Consider the following 21343-nt stretch of genomic DNA (forward strand, 5'->3'; position numbering starts at 1 on the left):
TTCTTACTTCCAGTTAACTAACAAGAGGTAAAATCCTAGTAAAGACAATGTAGTTTGTAGTTTTCACATGAGTTGGCAGGTTCAAGTGAACTCTAGTTTCTACCATAGTGTTCAACTCGACCTGCTAACTCACGTGATAACTACAGACTGCCTTGTCTTCTTTAGGATTTTACCTCATGTTAGTTAACTGAAGTTTACCAACATGTGGTAAAAACACATTGTTTTTCTTAGCAAAAACAAGGCCTTAGTGACAATGAATTCATTTCCTTGAATATGCATTTCTCTCCTTTTCTGGGCAGTTATTCGATGCTACATTTAAGCTAGCATTTAGACCACGAACAAGTTGGTTAAAGGCTCCTGTACCTAACAGAAAATGGGAATAGATTAAGAAAAGGAAAATCTTAGGCTCAATATCATCAAGATCATACTGACTGCAAGATCTGTTTTAATGAGGATTGATGCTAACAGTTTCCCAATCACCACATCCCCCCACAAACCCTTTGAGAGGTCTGTCACAAAGATTAATAATGACCTGAATCATAGAATCATAGAATTGTAGGACTGGAAGGGACCTCAAGAGGTCATCTAATCCAGTCCCCTGCACTCATGGCAGGACTAAGTATTATCTAGACCATCCCTCACAGGTGTTTGTCTAACTTGCTCTTACAAATCTCCAATGACGGAGATTCTACAACCTCTGTAGGCAATTTATTCCAGTGCTTAATCACCATGACAGTTAGGAAGTTCTTCCTAATGTCCAATCTAAATCACCCTTGCTGCAATTTAAGCCCATTGCTTCTTGTCCTATCCTCAGAGATTAAGGAGAACAATTTTTCTCCCTCCTCCTTGTAATGACCTTTTATGTACTTGAAAACTGTTATGTCCCTTCTAAGTCTTCTCTTCTCAGAAGAAGCGGAAGAATTACTTCTTGTGTCTTGGTTACAATACTCCTGCTAATACATCCCAGATTTATGTTTGCTTTTTTTTTGCAACAGTGTTACTCTGTTGACTCATATTTAGCTTGTGATCCACTATGACCTCGAAATCCCTTTCTACAGTACTCCTACCTAGGCAGTCATTTCCCATTTTGTTGCAATGCTTGCAGACGAATGATCTTGTAGTTAAAACAACAGGAAAGGAAGTCTGGAGATCTAGATTCTATTCCTGGCTCTACTAAAAAGAATTCCTGTATGACCTTGTGCAAGTCACTTGACTTCTCTGTAACTCAGTCTCTCCATTTGTAAAATGGAGAAAATATTCATTAATCCATTTGTACAAATTAATTCATTAGTACTTGTAAATATTAATAGTTTGAGATCCTTAATTGGAAGGCACTATGGAAGTGAACAGTATTAACCAGCATTTAATTGATGTACCTGGTATTAAAAAAAAAAGATGATAAAAATATATAAGTTTAAGATGCACAAACATTTCAAGGAAAGAAATACTCACTTTTTGCATCTATGAGCCTTTCTCGTGGTGCAGTATCAGAAGAAGAGAGCTGCTCCTTAACTTTCGCAATATCCTTAGGATGAAGGTAGTCAAACAAACTCTGACCAATCAGATCATTCTGTAGATATGGAATATTAAATCAGAAATTAAAAATAAACACATATGTTACAATTTTTGGAATATTGTATACATTTTTAAAAGAGTCACTTAGTATGTAAGGCTACAATGACAGCCTGTTCAGTTTATTACAGTCAAAGTTTGGGCCTCTTTTTCCCCCTGGAAAGGTTTATTCCCAATTATATATCAAATACTCATTATAAAATCACAACTAAAACATAATCATGTCTCCCAAAGCTTTTAAAATATGTACCCTGAATGAAAGGCTGGCCAAAAGAATATTTTTTTGAATTTAGTTTTGAAGTTCATAGAATTTTAATGATGGAGAAGAGGGTACAGAAAATTAAGGATATGGTAGTATCACAAGAGGTTTGGTAAAAGTCAAGCCTTGTGTTAAGTGTACATTAAACCTGACTTTGGTATGATTATGCTGATTATTTTTCAATATAGCTTGACCTGTTAGATGGCAGCATAAGAGTAATTTCTACTTTGCTCAGATTCCCCATCTTGTCAAATCTCACCCATATTTAAATCATTCTCCCTTACACTGCTCCTCATATAATACTGGCATTTTCACCCATATCCAGCTACTATCAACTCAAATGCATTTTGATTTGTTGGTAAACTGATTTAAATGCAACATAGTTTACATAGAGGGTTCCTGTTGCCTGATGGCAAAAGTTGACTCTCAGTACAAACGTTATGTGACTTTACTTAATTAACAAGAAGGGAAGGGCAATCAAGTTAGATAAAACATGAACTAAATGGAAATATTTTCCAGAACAAGAGTAAAATTTTCAAAAGTGTCCAACTGATGTAAGAGCCTAGGTACCACTTCCAAAATTTACTTAGGAGCCCAAGTCACTTAGGCACTTTTGATAATGTTATCCCAAGCCTTTTTAGAGGCGAAACAAAACAAAAACAATAGTTTTGTAAGTGGTGAAGTAGAGTAGATATTCCTCTGCACTTCCTGGTGCAGCTGAAACCAGAAGCAGTATTACCAAAAGAAGTTTTTTTCCAATCCAGCAAAAACCAGAAATTGTTGTAAATCTTGCAAGTTAGCGTGTTTCTGAAATAATTCTAGACTCAAACATAGACATTTCAGATGAATACTCCAAAGTTTAGATGTGTATCCAAACAAAACCTTTCAATCTCTTGAGGCCTGTCCATTATTAGTTCCAAAGGTACAGAACAATACCTGACTGTAGTTGAGGATCTTGAAGACAGATTCTGAAACAAACAGTATCTTCCCTCTGTCACAGCCCACAACAAACAGAAATCCATCTGCTGCCTAATTAAGAAAGATATTTGTATTATTTTAAAAAGACAATTACATTTTTTAAGCATTTAGGTACCTTTGTTACACAGTAGGATTTCTATATTAACATTAATATAGTTACATCTATACAAATAATAGAATTAGCAAAGTATGACATTATGATGAAAGCTTAAAAATCTTTTTGCACTTGGAATTAGATTTTTTGGCACTACTTTCCTTAATAATGACAAGAATTTAAAGACAATTTCAGAAGTAGTAAAAGCTCGTATCTTCTCATGTAATATTATAGTTGTACACTAAGCAATTCCTTAACTTAATTTTAAAAAGATCAATAACTAATCTTCTTGTGTTCGACCTATGTTTATTTCATTTTAAATTCATTTGACTTCTTTTGGAAACTAAGTATGGCCCGGATCTTGCAGGCATTTCTATGCATGTGAGTAATTCCACTTAATTCAAGGGGCCTCATGTACAAGAGCATTTGTGAGGATCAGGCCCTAACTTTGTAAATTCATATAAATCACAGAACCATTTAAATAACTCAATCCTGCATATACTCTATTTGGTCATTTAAATGAGATTTGTGAAGCACTGAAAGCCTATTATATCAATTTTTAAGTCTGTGCTTAAGTATTGGAACAAAAAGGCTATAGCTTATGTTTTTATAGTGCTGATAAAAGTATATAGATTTTATTTTTACAATCAGTTTAAATACACTTATTATGTTGTTTCCTCACCAATCTTAGTTATGACTTTTATGCATCAACTGATTATACACTGAAAATTGTACCAAATGATCAGGGCCATGAGCCAATAAGAAAAGACCTGAAAACAATGGTGTTCATTTATTTACTTCTAACTTAATTAACCCAACAACTGAAAATCCTAATGACTAGATGGTAAAGTGCTTTTATGTCAAAATGCTTTTATGTGAAAATTTTTTGAACTGGCCACTTATTTTTTGGTCCCTCGATTTTTAGGTGCCCAGCTTGGTACCCATGGCTTGATTTTCAGGTGTTGAGCATCCTCTCAAGTTCCACTGACTTCAAAGTGGAGTTGAAGGAGTTCATCATCTTTGAAAATCAAGACTATCTGTCTCAAGTTGCACCATGGGTCTGGCTAAAGACATAATTATTGGGGTCTTTCCCTTCATGAGAATTAAATTCGTAAATTTTTTACAACCAAAGTTTTAAATCTAGCATTTTTAAGTTGAAACATACCCTGAGAATAAGATGTTTTAATTCATCATCTGACAGAAAAGCAGGTTTGTAGTTTGCTTCTGTATATGGGTTTGTGGCACCTTAAAGAAAAAAGAAAAGAGTGACTACCCCATGTAAATAAACTTAATATACATCCATTTATTATATATAATATACTCTTGTTTACAGTTTTTCTTCCATGCCTTTTGATGCTCCCTAATGTTTTTTTCCAGCTGTGTTCTAATTGCAAGTATCTTTTGCACAAGTGGAACCCAGCTGAAGACAACTCAGGAAAGAACAAACACTGGCTGGGAAATACACACTGAAGACAAGAACAGGCAGTAATTCCAAACATTAATAACCCTTTAGGGCAGGGTATCTCAAACTTCAGTGCACCGCGACCCCCTTCTGACAACAAAAATTACTACACAACCCCAGGAGTGGGGACTGAGCTTGCCCGAGCCTGGCTGCCCCAGTTGGGAGGGCCGGGGGGGAGAGAGGTGGGGGAAAGGGGCAAAGCTGAAACCCAAGGGCTTCAGCTCCAGGAAGGGGGCCGTAACCTGAGCCCCGCTGCCCAGGGCTGAAGCCACTGGGCTTTGGCCCCAGGCAGTTGGGCTTGGGCTTCAGCTTCGGCCATGGGTAATGGGGCTCGGGCTTTGGCCGCAGGTCCCAGCAAGTCTAAGTCAGCCCTGGCGACCCCATTAAAATGGGGACGCAACCCACTTTGGGGTCCCGATCCACAGTTTGAGATCCACTGCTTTAAGGAATAAGAATATTCGTCTTCAGGCAAACATGTTTTCCAAATGTTGTGCTGTGCCCTGTCCAAGTGTGCTCTCCACAACAGAACAAAACCTGAGACATTATTAAAGGGACTGATGTTTTCCATCTTTAAATAATTTCTTGCATGTAAACTCTAGTCAACAGTGGCTGAAAGTCATTATTATCTGATGGCTATTCAGTGGCCTATGTGAAATGAATTGGTGATCTCAATCCAATTCTTACTGTTCATGTTTCAGCAGAGGCCAAGAATTTGCATAAGAACTGAGAATGAAACTACCATTCACTTCTACAGGTGAGGCAGCTTCCAGCGCTGTCATGCCACCCAGGTTGTACCAATTCTAGAGTAATTCTTCTGACGTTATGTCCTTTGAAAAGCAATAAATTGAGTTAACTGGTAATGAGATTGCTGATGGAAGATTATAGCCTTACCAATTAAAAGTAGCACAGGAAGTTAGGTTCTTTAACAGGGTGAGAGACAACAAATGTAATCTAAGATGTAATGCTTGATAATTCACAAGACAGAAAAAAAAAAACAATGCCTCCTGGTCCTCCCCTGAGCCACCTTCCCACCTCAACTCCTGACAATAATGAAAGTAACCTGCATAGTAATGGTTCGTTCTCTCTCTCTCTCTCTCTCTATATATATATATACACACTCTAAATAGCTGTCTTAAATAGCTATCTCTCTATATATCTTTTCATTAACTTAGTTTCATTCTGTAACATCTCTGCAGTAAAACCCATACTAACTGTTTATATACAATACTTAAGTGCCATCCTCCCCATCCTCAGAGAAAAGCAGGCCAATCTTGTAAATTAATAAAAATTAATAAAAATAGACAGAGAATGCTATAGTTAGGGTTCTGTTATGAAAGTCTCTATGTAACCTTGTTTTGAGCTGCCATTAATTATCTCCAAAATTGTTCTTTTGGGTTAAAGATATCCATACAATCTCAACTAAATTACTATTTCTTTGAAAGTTTGGCCAAAAGAGCTGGTCAGCTGTCTGAGTTAGCACAGCACTGAATTAATATGTACTTTCCTGATTAAAAATTATCTAGATCTTGTGCACGGATAACTCAAACAATTAATCATGTAGATAAACATCTCTGAGGAACTGTCTTCAAATTAGTTTTTCAAAATAAAAAAATCATCTATAAATTGTTTTTGTGCATATAGTGCTAAATTTCTAGTGAGTCATTATTTGTAGTACTTTACATGACCATATTGTTCAGTAAATACATTAGCATTGATAGTTACATTGGGGTGGTTTGGGGAATCTCTTCCACTGAAAAGTTCATTAGTTGTATACGGTTTCCATTTTGCAGAACTTTAGCATTTATTTTTTCTTCTCCCTCTCTCCTGGTCTTTGGTGTTTGTTTTTCAGATTTTGTTTTGTTTTGTTTTAACAAAACAGAGATGTTAAATGTTAAATACTTGTTTTGATAAAACTATAGTTAAAAAGTTAACCACACAAATCTCAAAATTCAAAAGGTAATGCTCCTACAGAAACCTTATCTGTAATATTTTATACTTGTAGCATTTTGTAGTCCTGTTTTTTCTGGTTAAATATATATAATAAAATATACACTACAGCTGAAATTCACCCAGGTGCAGAAAGCTGGCATAAGAGCTTCAGCAACATATTAAGCCCTGGAGGGCCCAGCCTATGTGTCACAGAGGGGTCTCTGAGTGAGGATCTACTGGATCAATGATTAAATGGATCCAGAGACCCTAGTAGCCCATTTCTGTGATATGAAAGAGCAGGAAATGGCAGTAAACCATCTTATAGATCAGTGCTTCTCAAAATCGGGCCACCGCTTGTGCAGGGAAAGCCCCTGGTGGTCCGGGCCAGTTTGTTTACCTGCTGCGTCTGCAGATTCGGCCGATCGCGGCTCCCACTGGCCGCGGTTCGCCGCTCCAGGCCAATGGGGGCTGTGGGAAGGGCGGCCAGCACATCCCTCAGCCCGCGCCACTTCCTGCAGCCCCCATTGGCCTGGAGCGGAGAACCGCGGCCAGTGGGAGCCGCGATCGGCCGAACCTGCAGACGCAGCAGGTAAACAAACTGGCCCAGACCACCAGGGGCTTTCCCTGCACAAGCGGTGGCCCGATTTTAAGAAGCATCATTATAGATGATACTCTTCTGTACACTGATCCTGGGTTTTGAGGGTGGATTTTTCCTCCCTACACTATGCATTATGCACATGGGTGAGTTACCTTTCCTGTAGAAAACCTGCCTTTATGTTGCCTGTCTTCCACATTGTTTAGCTGCAATCTTACATTGCCTTAATTAGTAAGCCAATTTCAGACTGCTTTTGGTGTCAAAGCAGAGTCAATTTGTGCCAGGATTCTACTACTCTATCATCCTTCGCAGAGATTATGTCTGACAAGAGCATGAGTAATCCAATATAAATAAGGGATTCTGAAGAAGGTACATTGTTGTCCATGCTAACACATATGAACCATGCTCTCAGTTCATAGGCTCTAGACCAGAACACACCTCATAGCTCAATGAAGAACAAAGATAAGAATTTTTTTAACTCACCTCGTAATGTTTTCATATGCTGAACAGCCATTCTCAGTACAGTAAGTTTATCTAGCTTTCGGGACATAGCATTGCACGTTGGTACCAAAGATGCCAATTCATCAATAAAACTGTTCATTTTATCTCGACGTCTTTTTTCAATCTGGCTATGAGCCTCTCTAAGCAATAACAAAAAATTAAGATTGAATAGCATAATGAAGTTTCAAATGGTCAGAAAAAATAAAAAACAACTGATTTTAAAGTAGTAGACTACAAGGCCCAGCCTGCACCCCTTATTCATAAGGCCACACACACAAAAGTAGTCCCACTGAAGTGAATATTAAAAGTTAATTACTTGTGTGAATAAGGGTTATTCATGGGAGTAAAGATGGTAGGATGAGGCCCTAATTTAGCATCAGATACTCATATCACAGGCAGCACTGAATGCTACCTTATTTACAATAAATACTGAAATTATCTGATAAGCAGGTTCTATCTATCTATCTATCTTCAGGTTATTATACTGCTACCTTGGTATCTGAGCACGTCTACTGAGGTACTACAGGAATTATGTAAAAATCAAGCTCAAGATCATAGATGCATTAAGTACCAGTGTGTACAGAACTGGATGAGATAATTTACGTCAAAAAATAGCATTAAAAAGTGTAAATATTATAATTCACTATAATATTCAAATTCTTTACTGAAGCATGTTCTTTATGTAAATAAGTTTCCTATTTCATCCTATAAATTACTGTTAAGAATATTTTGGAAAACAGGTCTAAACTGGGCTTTTCCTATTGGTTAGAAAAACTGTGAGGAGTACCATATCATCATTTTGACATTGCATGTTCAAATTCAAAGTGGACTTTTTGTTTGTTCTGTATATATTACATAGAATCATAGAATCATAGAATATTAGGGTTGGAAGAGACCTCAGGAGGTCATCTAGTTCAATCCCCTGCTCAAAGCAGGACCAACACCAACTAAATCATCCCAGCCAAGGCTCTCTCAAGCTGGGCCTTAAAAACCTCTAAGGATGGAGATTCCACCACCTCCCTAGGTAACCCATTCCAGTGATTCACCACCCTCCTAGTGAAATAGCATTTCCTAATAGTCAATCTAGACCTCCCCCACTGCAACTTGAGACCATTGCTTCTTGTTCTGTCATCTGCCACCACTGAGAACAGCCTAGCTCCATCCTTTTTGGAACCCCACTTCGGGTAGTTGAAGGCTGCTATCAAATCCCCCCTCACTTTTCTCTTCTTCAGACTAAATAACCTCAGTTACCTCAGCTTCTCCTCGTAAGTCATGTGCCCCAGCCCCCTAATCATTTTCCCCTCCGCTGGACTCTCTCCAATTTGTCCACATCCCTTCCATAGTGGGGGGACCAAAACTGGACATAATACTCCAGGTGGGCCTCACCAGTGTCAAATAGAGGGGAATAATTACTTTCCTCGATCTGCTGGCAACGCTCCTACTAATACAGCCCAATATGCCATTGGCCTTCTCGGCAACAAGGGCACACTGCTGACTCATATCCAGCTTCTCGTCCACTGTAATCCCCAGGTCCTTTTCTGCAGAACTGCTGCTTAGCCAGTCCCCAGCCTGTAGCAGTGCATGGGATTCTTCTTTCATAAGTGCAGGACTCTGCACTTGTCCTTGTTGAACCTCATCAGATTTCTTTTGGCCCAATCCTCCAATTTGTCTAGGCCCAATCCTCCAATTGTGCTACATGACTGGAAGTTAGCTAATGTAACGCCAATATTTAAAAAGGGCTCTAGGGGTGATCCCGGCAATTACAGACCGGTAAGTCTAACGTCGGTACCGGGCAAATTAGTTGAAACAATAGTAAAGAATAAAATTGTCAGACACATAGAAAAACATAAACTCTTGAGCAATAGTCAACATGGTTTCTGTAAAGGGAAATCGTGTCTTACTAATCTATTAGAGTTCTTTGAAGGGGTCAACAAACATGTGGACAAGGGGGATCCGGTGGACATAGTGTACTTAGATTTCTAGAAAGCCTTTGACAAGGTCCCTCACCAAAGGCTCTTACGTAAATTAAGCTGTCATGGGATAAAAGGAAAGGTCCTTTCATGGATTGAGAACTGGTTAAAGGACAGGGAACAAAGGGTAGGAATTAATGGTAAATTCTCAGAATGGAGAGGGGTAACTAGTGGTGTTCCCCAAGGGTCAGTCCTGGGACCAATCCTATTCAATTTATTCATAAATGATCTGGAGAAAGGGGTAAACAGTGAGGTGGCAAAGTTTGCAGATGATACTAAACTACTCAAGATAGTTAAGACCAAAGCAGATTGTGAAGAACTTCAAAAAGATCTCACAAAACTAAGTGATTGGGCAACACTTTACTAAATGTAAAGTAATGCACATTGGAAAAAATAACCCCAACTATACATACAACATGATGGGGGCTAATTTAGCTACAACGAGTCAGGAAAAAGATCTTGGCGTCATCGTGGATAGTTCTCTAAAGATGTCCACGCAGTGTGCAGAGGCGGTCAAAAAAGCAAACAGGATGTTAGGAATCATTAAAAAGGGGATAGAGAATAAGACTGAGAATATATTATTGCCCTTATATAAATCCATGGTACGCCCACATCTCGAATACTGTGTACAGATGTGGTCTCCTCACCTCAAAAAAGATATTCTAGCACTAGAAAAGGTTCAGAAAAGAGCAACTAAAATGATTAGGGGTTTAGAGAGGGTCCCATATGAGGAAAGATTAAAGAGGCTAGGACTCTTCAGTTTGGAAAAGAGAAGACTAAGGGGGGACATGATAGAGGTATATAAAATCATGAGTGATGTTGAGACAGTGGATAAGGAAAAGTTATTTACTTATTCCCATAATACAAGAACTAGGGGTCACCAAATGAAATTAATAGGCAGCAGGTTTAAAACAAATAAAAGGAAGTTCTTCTTCACGCAGCGCACAGTCAACTTGTGGAACTCCTTACCTGAGGAGGTTGTGAAGGCTAGGACTATAACAATGTTTAAAAGGGGGCTGGATAAATTCATGGTGGCTAAGTCCATAAATGGCTACTAGCCAGGATGGGTAAGAATGGTGTCCCTAGCCTCTGTTCGTCAGAGGATGGAGATGGATGGCAGGAGAGAGATCACTTGATCATTGCCTGTTAGGTTCACTCCCTCAGGGGCACCTGGCATTGGCCACTGTCGGTAGACAGATACTGGGCTAGATGGACCTTTGGTCTGACCCGGTACAGCCTTTCTTATGTTCTTATGTTATGTTCTTATGTACTGTAGCACTTTACAGCCTGGTAATGCTATAACACTTATAGCATGCAATGCTTTTGGTTCAGTGTAAAGGGAGTTAGCCATGCTATTTCTATTTAATGTTAAGGGGAATTGCTTTTTAACTACATATTTCCAATAAAAATATACCATATTAGTATTTTAATAAAATTGCATGCAGTTCATAAAAGAACAAATCTTTAAAACTTTAAAACTTAAAACAGATGGAAAAGCCAAACAGAAAAAAAACCAAACATAAGCTTTTACTTTGGTGCACGAGGACAGGAAAACTAGAATATCATCTTTTTTCAGAAAGTTAGTTAAGAAATAAAATAGTTTACCTTGCATTTTTTATTCTGCCTTGTTGGTCCGTATATTCCAACCTGAGGAGGAGGAAGTTAAATTACAAAATCACAGATTTATTGCCATTATTTTCTACATAATTTTCTAATAATTCCTTTTGTATACACTAAGTAGCTGTTGGTCTTTAGTTACAACAATATTTTTGGGGGTCATACTGAGTTAAACTGAGTTTAGAAAGGATTTTTATTTACAGAAGGTTTTCACGGCAAGTTTCATGTTACTTTATATTCTAGCTTTAACATTAGGCCCTGATCCTGCAAATTCTCAGACCCACATGGAGCCCAATCCCTGTGACTTCAGTGATATGCCACACAAATGAAAGAAGCAGCAAAGAATCCTGTGGCACCTTATAGACTAACAGACGTTTTGCAGCATGAGCTTTCGTGGGTGAATACCCACTTCTTCGGAGAAATGGGTATTCACCCACGAAAGCTCATGCTGCAAAACGTCTGTTAGTCTATAAGGTGCCACAGGATTCTTTGCTGCTTCTACAGAACCAGACTAATACGGCTACCCCTCTGATACTTGACAAATGAAAGAGTTCACCCATAAGGATCTGGACTCTAATTAAATCTCTTGGAATGCACATTTTAGTAATAGTGTAACAGTACCTTCCGTGTTGGTCATCTTTATCTGTATCCATACCTTCTCTACAAAAATAAAAACAAAACAGCATGTCAGAAATACAGTGAAATTAGCGAATGTCAACTTGTTTATGAAATAAGCATTTATTCATGCTTCTTAAAGGAAAGTCAGCCACAGTTATTGCAAAAAGTCATAATGAAATGTTTCTTTTGTCTTTAAACCCTTTCGTACAAAAATAATGCATCAATTTATTCAAAGAGAACATAAAAATGTTTCTGTGAAATAGTATGAGGGGACCACATCAATGGAATAAACCAAGATGTTCAAGTAATTGTACCAGGCAGTAAAACAGGCTTCAATTCAGAGAAGGCATCAGTGTTATTAAAATTTCCTTTAATCTACTGATACGTACTTTTAAGTTTTTCTTCTAAGCAGAAATACTTTTAATCCATTAACCGTCAACTTGCATTGGCAAAACAGAAACAAAAGATTCACAGTAGCAGATTCATTATGGATTCTAAAAATAGTCACTCTACGTTCCACATCTTCAAACTTCAAAGTCTTCAGCTAACAGTCAACAGTTCTTCATGTTCGGTCTAATCTTTACTTCAGGTCACTTCTACACTGAACATAACTAAGTTATTTAGACTTCTCATTCTGTTTTAGATTCCTTTTTGACTCTTGGTGTTCACATTCTTGCATGGAGTCTGCAGGTGCAGATCAATGAAAGAGAAAAATTTCTCTTTATACTCCTTCCCCCAACCCCATTCATTTAAAGATTTGTTCTTGATCTCTTATTTCAGAGCACCACAATTCATTTTAAATTCTTTACTATATCAGTTCCAGTGGGAATCTGGAAGTACCTCTCAAAATAGGGTTCGCTTTGAAATTCATCTGTGAGCTAATATTCATAGAGGACTTCAATACATTGATGCTAGGGAGCTCCTACCAGTGGATTCTAACATAGGGTTCTACCTTTAAAGATCTGAGGGTGCAGGTTCTCAGTTTCAGCGGGTCTAGAACCTGGGATGGTGGGGACCCTGAGGTCTGACACTCACTCCCTCATTTCCACAAAGAGAGACAGATGAAACACCACCTCACAAATCCTGGAAGGTCAGACCCCCATAGGAAGTCCTATCAGAACGCCCAATTGGCTCATGCCCATTACGTAAGCCCGGAAGTGACCAGGGTGGGCTGTCCAAGCAACCAAACAGAATGTATGCTGCTACCGGGTCAGATCCCGCTCTCACCCCTCCCCTGAGATCTGCATCCAACCCATTCCCAGTTCCTGCTCTGCTCCAGTTCTGTTCCTGCACTTACCCTCTGTTCCTGCCTTGCTCCATGCCTGATCCTTGTCTTCTTTCTGGCTGCTGTCCCTACACTCCTTTTCTAACAATTGGCTATCAGTTCCAGCTCTGACCCCATCTCATCTTCTTGCTACTAACTTCTGACTCTGAATCTGGCTCTGACACTTGGCTTGCCTCCTGATGCCTGCTCTGACCACTAGTTAGTTTGGGTCCCCGCTCCTCGCAGTACCGGAATGGAGGAGATGGGCATCGGTCCCTCTGTGGCATTAGACCCACAGGAACAAGTTAACCTGCTCCAGACTGACAATCTGGCATTGCATACCCAAGTGGCTTAGCCTGCAGAAGAAGTGTGGTCCCTCGAAGAACTACTTGCTTGCTCTCAGAGAGGGCCTCTCTCATCCAAGCAGGGTCCTGCAGTCCCCCTACTGGGAGGATCACTTTGATGGCAAATCCCAGAAATTGAGGGGATTTTTGAATCAGTGCCATTTGCTTTTCTTACTTTATCCTTGCACAAATTCAATGGATCAGGCAAAAGTGGAACTGGTGGTGAGACAGGAGAAGCGCTGGACTGGGCTTTGCCCTTCTTGGAGCAGAGCAACCCAGTTCTGACCAACTGGGGTGCTTTTTTTGCAAGCAGTTTCTATTAATTTAATTTAATTCTAATTAAGTCTGTACCTGGGACGCAGCACTACAGAAATTTTGGCAAGGGTAGGGATCCACCATCCAATATCCTGCTCGCTTTTGATGACTGGAGACAGATGTGGAATGGAATGAGGTGGCCCAGTTACATCTGGGGCTTGAGTGAAGAGGTGAAGGACAAGCTGGCCTGTGCTGAAAGTCCTAGTAGCCCTTCTCTGCATCTGTTCCAGTTTGAATTAATCTTTCTTAAACATGGGAGATCAGAACTGCACACAGTATTCCAGATGAAATCTCACCAGTGCCTTGTCTAACACTTCCTGAGCTCTACTGGAAATACCTCGCCTGATGCATCCTAGCATCGCATTAGCCTTTTTCATGGCTGCATCACATTGGTGGCTCACAGTCATCCTGTGATCAACCAATAAACCCAGGTCTTTCGCCTCCTGGCACTTCCAGCTGATACATCCCCAGCTTATAGCAAAATTCTCATTGTTAGTCCCTAAGTGTATGACCTTGCACTTTGCACTATTAAATTTCATCCCATTTCTATTATTCCAGTTTTCCAGGTCTTCCAGATCTTCTTATATGAGACTTTGGTCCTCCTCCTCCCAACTTTGTATTATCTGCAAATTTTATTAGAACACTCCCACTTTTTGTGTCAAGGTTATGAATGAAAATGTTAAATAAGACTGGTCCCAAGACTGATCCCTGAGGAACTCCACTAGTAACCTCCTTCCAGCCTGACAATTCACTTTTTGGTATGATCCATTGTAGTTACCCCTTTGACCAGTTCCTTATCCACCTTTCAGTTCTCATATTAATCCCCATCTTCTCCAATTTAACTAATAATTTCCCATGCAGAACTGTATCAAATGCCTTACTGACATCCAAGTAGATTAGATCTACGGCAATTTTCCTTTGTCGAAAAAATCAGTTATCTTCTCAAAGAAAGAGATCAGGTTGGTCTGGCATGATCTACATTTCATAAAACCATGTTGTACTTTATACCAATTACCATTTACCTCTATGTCCTTAAGTACTTTTTCTTTCAAAATTTGTTCCAAGACCTTCTATACAGTTGCGGTCAAACAAATAGGCCAGTAGTTTCCCAGATCACTTTTTTCCCCTTTCTTAAAAATAGGTACTATATTAGCAGTTTTCCATTCATAGGGTATGACCTGAGTTAATGGATTCATTAAAAATCCTTGCTATTGGGCTTGCAATTTCATGCGCCAGTTCCATTAATATTCTTGGATGGAAATTATCCAGGGCCCCCCAATTTGTTCCCATTAAACTGTTTGAGTTTGATTTCCACCTCAGATGTTGTAATTTTTACATCTATATCCTTATTTCCATTAGCCACCCTGCCACTATCCTTAAGCGCCTCATTACCCTTATTAACACTGAGATAAAGCATTCATTCAGGTGTTGGGCCATGCTCAGATTATTTTTAATTTCCACCCCATCCTCAGTGTTTAGCAGTCCCACTTCTTTGTTTCCTTGCATTTCCAAGTTCCAAGGATGTGGATCTGTCTCAGATCTGGTCATCGCCATCCTCATCCAATAGTCTCTGATTTACTCTGGGGCCTCAGAGAGTGTCATCAATGTTGCACATTGCCTTGCACATCCATTGCCTTGCACATCCCTCTTCAGCCCAAGAGCACACTGGATCTTGTCAAAACTAATCAACAGGTCCCTCCCGTTGTCCAGGCTCCCAGGAAGATCCCTGGGCTTTAGGGGTGTATAATTTGACCTTCACAAGGTGTATAACCAGTGTAGATTCGATCAGGGGACAAATGGAAGACCGCATTTCGAACACTCTGGCACTTGGCGTATCTGGTCATGCCATTTGGGTTAACCAATGCTCCTGCCACTTTCCAACACTTTGCAAATGACATGTTCTGGGACAGTCTGGACCAGTTTGTAATTATCTACTTTTATGATACACTGATATTTTCTGAGAATCCTGAGCAACACACTGAACACATCCAGTTCATCCTGGAAAGAAGCACGGAGTGTATGTCAAGCTCCACAAATGTACGTTTGACCAGCCATCCTCTGAGTTTGTGGGGTATATAATTTCCTCCCTCAGGTAATTTGAATGGACCCTCAGAAAGTTGAAGCAATCCACATCTAGGCAGCACCCAGACTTTCTGGAAGCTGCAACACTTTCCGGGATTAGCAAAATTTTATCAGAGATTCATTTACAACTTTTCAGGGCAAATGGCTCCCTGACTTCCCTTCCCACAAGTCCATTTGGTCATCTGAAGCACAACGAGCATTGGATCAGCTCAAGATCACCTTCACAACCGCCTCCATTTTAGGACATCCAGGCCCCAATCAGCAGTTCATGGTAGAAACAGATGCTTCTAGTATAACTCTGGGACAGGACAGCACCCAATCAGTACTACACCCATGTCACAGAGTCCCCAGGCGATGCTCTGGAGCTGCTCCCTATGAAGCCAGTCAGGACTCTGGTGAAGTCTCCTCTCTGTGAGCAGACTGTCTCCAGGGCAAGAAGCTCACACAGCTTCACCTTCCTGGGTCTGACCTTGGAGCATTCAGCATCCCTTGCCCCTCCTTGTGTTTCCCACAGTGAGTCCGCCCTGGCAGAGTCCTGGGGAAGCCAGAAGGTCCTGCACCCCAACTTCGCAGTCAGACGTGACTCTTAGCCAGCCAGTAAAACTGAGGTTTATTAGATGACAGGAACCCGGTCTAAAACAGAGCTTGTATGTACAGAGAACAGGACCCCTCAGCTGGGTCCATTTTGGGGGGCAGTAAGCCAGACACCCACATCTGCACTCACTCCACGTCCCCAGCCAGCCCCAAACTGACACTCTCCAGCCCCTCCTCTCTGGCCTTTGTCTCTTTTCCAGGCCAGGAGGACACCTGATCTCTTTGTTCTTCAACACCTTCAGTTGGCATCTTTGCAGAGTAGGGACCCAGGCCATTAGTTGCCAGGAGATAGAGTGCCAGCCATTCTCTGTCCAGACAGTATCACAGGGGCCTTCTTGGGCTCTGCAACAATTATACACCCTGATCCCCCCACCTAGATACCTAAGAAATGCATAAGGGAAACGGAGGCACCCCTACAGTAGTCAGAGGAAACATTAAGAACATTCCCACTTTGTCACAATCCATGTGCACATTATTGATGCAAGCTTACACCTGCTGGATTTCAGAACTACAAAATACTGGACACAGAACTTCTCATCATTAAATCTATTTTCAAAAAGTAGCGACACTATCTGGAGAGGCTTGACATCCAGTACAGGTATTCCCCAACCAGAAAAACATTTGGAACCTGAGCCAAAGACAGCTCCAGTGAGCACTATTCTTCTCCTGATTTAAAGTCACCATTTCATACCGTCCAGGAACCAGTAATGGGAAAGCAGACACCTTCTTAAGTAAAGGGGAATATTACCAAGGAAACGAGGAGCCCAACTCAGAACCACCCCATCTCCTGAAGCCCTGTAACTTTGTTAACACCATGACCCACCTAGACCTGATAATCCTCCTTCAGACAGTTGCTCAAGAAGACCCTTCTGGAAGGCTCCACCTAGGAAAGGAATGGCCAAAGTGCAACAATCCATTCTGAGGGCCACACCATAGTTCCTATAATTGTAGGCTGACTAACTAAAATGGCCCATTTCATTTCCTGTGACTGTCAGCCTTTGGCCAAAACAATAGCCCAGCTGCTGGTGACACACGTCATTTGCTCCCTGACCAAATCATCCCTGACCGAGAGCCAAAATTTGTGTCTTGCTTCTGACAGGAGATAATCCACCTAATAGATGTTCATGCATCCACCCCCACTGCATATCACTCCCAGACCTATGGGCAGTTGGAGAGGGTAAAGTCAAGTATTGGAACAATACTTGTGTGCTTTATTAACTTCCATTGGGACAACTGGGTTTCCCCATTATTATACATCAAGTTCTCCTACAATGGTGCTGATCATGTTTCCACTAGGCAGAGCCCCTTCTTTTCAAATTATGGATATCATCCCCATTTCCACCCTGTGTTACCCACAGACTTCCCAAAGCTGGTGGCCATCGACTGGGTCTAGTGAATTCACCATATCCAAGATGAACTACGCAGTCACCTGGCTGAGGCTAAAAAAGCCTACAAGCTGTTTGTGGGCTGGTAACACCAAGAATGTTTGGTGTTTGTTGTGAGCCAGAAGGTCTGGCTCATTGCAAATCACATCAGAATGATCAGGCCTTCTCAAAAGTTAGACGATTAGTTCCTCAGTCCTATCCAAACCTGCAAATGGGGGCAGCAGAGTTGCATATAAGCTGCAACTTCCCCAGTCCCTCTTCATCCACCAAGTGTCCCAGGCATCAATTCTCAAGCCCTGCATAGAGAATCCCTTCCTGGATCAGTCTCAACAACCCATCAGTCAAGATTCAGAGGCACGAAGAATATATTGCGCACAACATCCTTGCCTCCTGTCTGTAGCAAAGTTGCCTCCAATACTTCATAGTCTGGAAAGGTTACCATCCCAAGGGATGATCCTGGGAGCCCGTGACCCACATCCATGCCCCTGAGCTAGTGGAAAATTTTTACTGGGATCATCCCAACAAACCAGGCCCAGTGGCGCCCTGGAGGGGAGCATGCCAAAGTGTAAGAATCCAGGGGTTCGGGTCCTCAGTTTCAGTGAGTACAACCTGGGTCTCTAACACTCCCCCGTTGCCAGCAAGGGAGATAGTTGAAGCACCACCTCACCAATCAATGCTCATCTAATAAGCATATTTATAGCATGAGGAGTAGCGTACTCCAAACTGTACATCAGAAGACATTCCAGTACCATCAAAAAAGAGCAGAACTTGAGTAGTTTGTTGAGGTCATCAGAGTCTCAATTAGAAATAAAAACTTTGTTACAGATATTCTGTGGGGGAGGGGACGAGAGATAGATTATTGTCTATACTTACTCAAAAGAAAATCCATCAAGTCTGGAAAGATAAAAGAAAAAATTATTACTCAATGTACAAAGAGCGTTAGTGCTTACTAGACTACACTCTGCTAATTGCTATTGTTTGTTTTAATTTCCAGTTTTTCCACATTCATAAACACTGACATGCAATTCTGTAGTCTGGAAAAGCAAATAATTTTCATAATCTAAAGTGACAAAATTGTTTATAACCTACTTCCAAAGGGAGCAACTCCCTTCTGGTTATGGTGTGTCTTATGGTCAGGAGAAGAGAACTGTGAAAGATTATTAAATTTAGGCTTTAAGGAACCAGTGTGTTTTATCACTTATTTAACTCTTAAGTACAAATACTACCCTTGAGATTAATGTGAGGACATATCCAAGAGCAGACTTTTCTTTCTGGAGGAAAGAAGGAATTCAGCAGTGCTACCCATTCAGAAAGATAAATATGGAAAAATGCTTTCTTGAGGTAGCAGAAGTTAATAAAATAAAGAATGCTCCAGCTAAATCTGCTAAGATTAATTTAAATTAGAACAGTGATCTTATTCCAAAAAGGCTGTCCAAATGAATATTGCAGGTGAAAATGTATACAGTACATATGTCCAGAGTCTCCAAAGACTACTAGAATTTTGAATTTGGATTTCCCTAAAGTAGAAACTGTCCTCATGGATCCTTCTCAAAGAATCTTAATTTACTTCATAACTGACATGCTCAATATGGATTTAAAAATTGTCCAGAGAAAATGGAACATTCCAACATCAGACTCGGGACGTAGGATGACAGAATTTGTACAGACTCGTGAAAACGGGCTATACTCCAAATGGAAATAATTGTGTTAAATAATTGATAAGAGCTTGCTGTAAGTTATTCTGATTTTTACTCTTTTACACAGTGATTTAAAGCCTTTGGGTTGGTCTTGAGGTGCTTGCTGCAGAATATGGATTATCTATTCTGAAATTCATCAGAAATGACTAAAATCTTCACTTTCCTAAAAATTTCCTACTTTCCATTTCCTCCTACTAGTTAGGCATACTACATCCTTATGGTTTAAATTATTTCCATTCATTAAGTTTCCCAGCTTCATATATCTACTGTAAGTATTCCTACAATATTGACAAAATTAGTTTAAAAAAAAAAAGGAACATAATAGAATCTTTCATTAAAAACAAAGCGTTGTGTCCTGATCAAATTCCTACTGGATCAACTGCTTGGCTTAGCCTTGTTTCACCTGGGCATTACAGCAAATCATAGAAGACTGGTTAGGGCAAAGAACCAGGTAACAGGACATATGAGGTCTACTCTCAGCTCTGACATTGATTTACTGCATGACCTTACTTAAGATTTGTAACATTATGAAGTTGAAATACTATTTCTCATGTTTTTCTGCCTGTAAAGCCAGATGTACTTAGTACCACGAATCCAACTGTAGAGGCCCCAGATGGAGAGAAAAAACACAGTTTAGAAACTGCTATCTAAAGTTATCTAAAAAAAAAGTCTATACGTAATGTTGCTGTTTGATATACCTTGCTTTAAACAAGGCTAGAAAGAAAAAGAGTGAGTATTTCTAAAGGCAAAACTTAAAAGAAAGCAAATGTGTTGCTATTTCTGTGTATCACATACATATACACTCCGGGCATAAACATCCCAAACATGCAGTGGTGATGGTCATGTCAAAGTATGGAGTCATTGGATAACCAGTCAAGCACTTTGCCCAATCCATCTGCACCCGCATGACTTCTAACTTTCCAAATCTCTGAGCAGTTTTCAAATGGTTTATGAAAAAATAAAACAAACTACTAGAAAAATGTTTGCCTTTTCCTAGGAACTTCAGCCCAATATATAGAATTGCTCTGCAAATGTTGCCATTAAAATTACATTGGTCTGTGGTCTTGGAAGGACAATATTCTACTTTGGAAAAGTTACAGGTTCAAGTTCTGATATCCCTCAACACATGAGCACTAGAAATGGAAACTTTATTTTATTATAAAGCCAGGAATTTCCCCTTTCTGTTGGGATAAAGCTTTTATTTAAACAAGTTCTAATATTCATATAAACACAGGTTATCAAATGTGTTCAAGAAATTATGCCAAAACACATTACTTCTTCATAGCAAAACTGCAATAGGGTAGAAAAGATAAGTACTCCTCTCAACTGAGTTAAAATTAATAGAAATCATACTTACTGATAATCAGTAGAACTTCCTTTCCTTTTCCTATTGCAATCCATTCCTGAAGTGCTAAGGGAACTAGAGATTAGGTCGGTGGGTCCTGGTGACATAAAATCACTAATTGTAGAGGAAATGTCCATCCTTTGGTCAGCCATTGGATCGTCTGGAATTACCAAAAAAGAAGCATGTGGGTCCCTTACTTTTACATTCTATTTAAAAAGAAAAAAACTACAAATTTTGTTTTAAACAAAGCAATCCCCCCCAAAAAAACAAAGTTAAGAGAATTTGCTAGAGATGAATTTACATAATTGTTGTTCATTATAAAACCAGTACACTTATGAAATTTTGAAGAGAAATTAAATGTATTTTAGTAAACAGTGTCCAACAACACATATGATAAATATTTAATAGTATATAACTAAGACTGTTTTCTCTAAAAGTTGTATGATTTAAAGTCAAGCAATGTTTCATACTGCTGCCAGGATGTGCTGCAGACTAAGTAATACAACATGATCAATTTCTTAAAATGCTGTCTTACACTACATTGTTAACTGTAATCTGTTAAGTACAACACATAAGTAATAAGTGTGGAATACCTAGAAGTGGGGGCAGGCTTAAAAAACAGATCAAAGCACCATAACAGCTGTCTGAGGAAAAAGAAACAAGGCAGAAGATGTGGTGGAGGATGGGTGAACTGGATAAAAGGTACTAGAGAGGGGACTACG

The 21343-nt window shown here is 39.8% G+C and overlaps 1 protein-coding gene across 8 annotated transcripts in view; it reads right to left on the minus strand.

Annotated features, from left to right (window-relative positions):
• ARNTL (aryl hydrocarbon receptor nuclear translocator like) overlaps positions 1 to 21343 on the minus strand; it is a 108388-nt gene that overhangs the window by 26419 nt on the left and 60626 nt on the right. For all 8 annotated transcript variants that reach the window (XM_039535237.1, XM_039535236.1, XM_039535239.1 and 5 more), the window contains 8 exons: positions 20634 to 20781; positions 18453 to 18473; positions 11599 to 11637; positions 10966 to 11007; positions 7373 to 7530; positions 4069 to 4148; positions 2768 to 2860; positions 1453 to 1570 (listed from right to left, as the gene is read on the minus strand). In XM_039535237.1, coding sequence (XP_039391171.1) covers positions 1453 to 1570; positions 2768 to 2860; positions 4069 to 4148; positions 7373 to 7530; positions 10966 to 11007; positions 11599 to 11637; positions 18453 to 18473; positions 20634 to 20773 — 691 coding nt within the window. In that variant the 5' untranslated portion in view covers positions 20774 to 20781. The remainder of the gene's footprint in view (positions 1 to 1452; positions 1571 to 2767; positions 2861 to 4068; positions 4149 to 7372; positions 7531 to 10965; positions 11008 to 11598; positions 11638 to 18452; positions 18474 to 20633; positions 20782 to 21343) is intronic.

The sequence above is a fragment of the Mauremys reevesii genome, linkage group 4 (assembly GCF_016161935.1).
Source record: "Mauremys reevesii isolate NIE-2019 linkage group 4, ASM1616193v1, whole genome shotgun sequence".
Lineage (NCBI taxonomy): Eukaryota > Metazoa > Chordata > Testudines > Geoemydidae > Mauremys > Mauremys reevesii.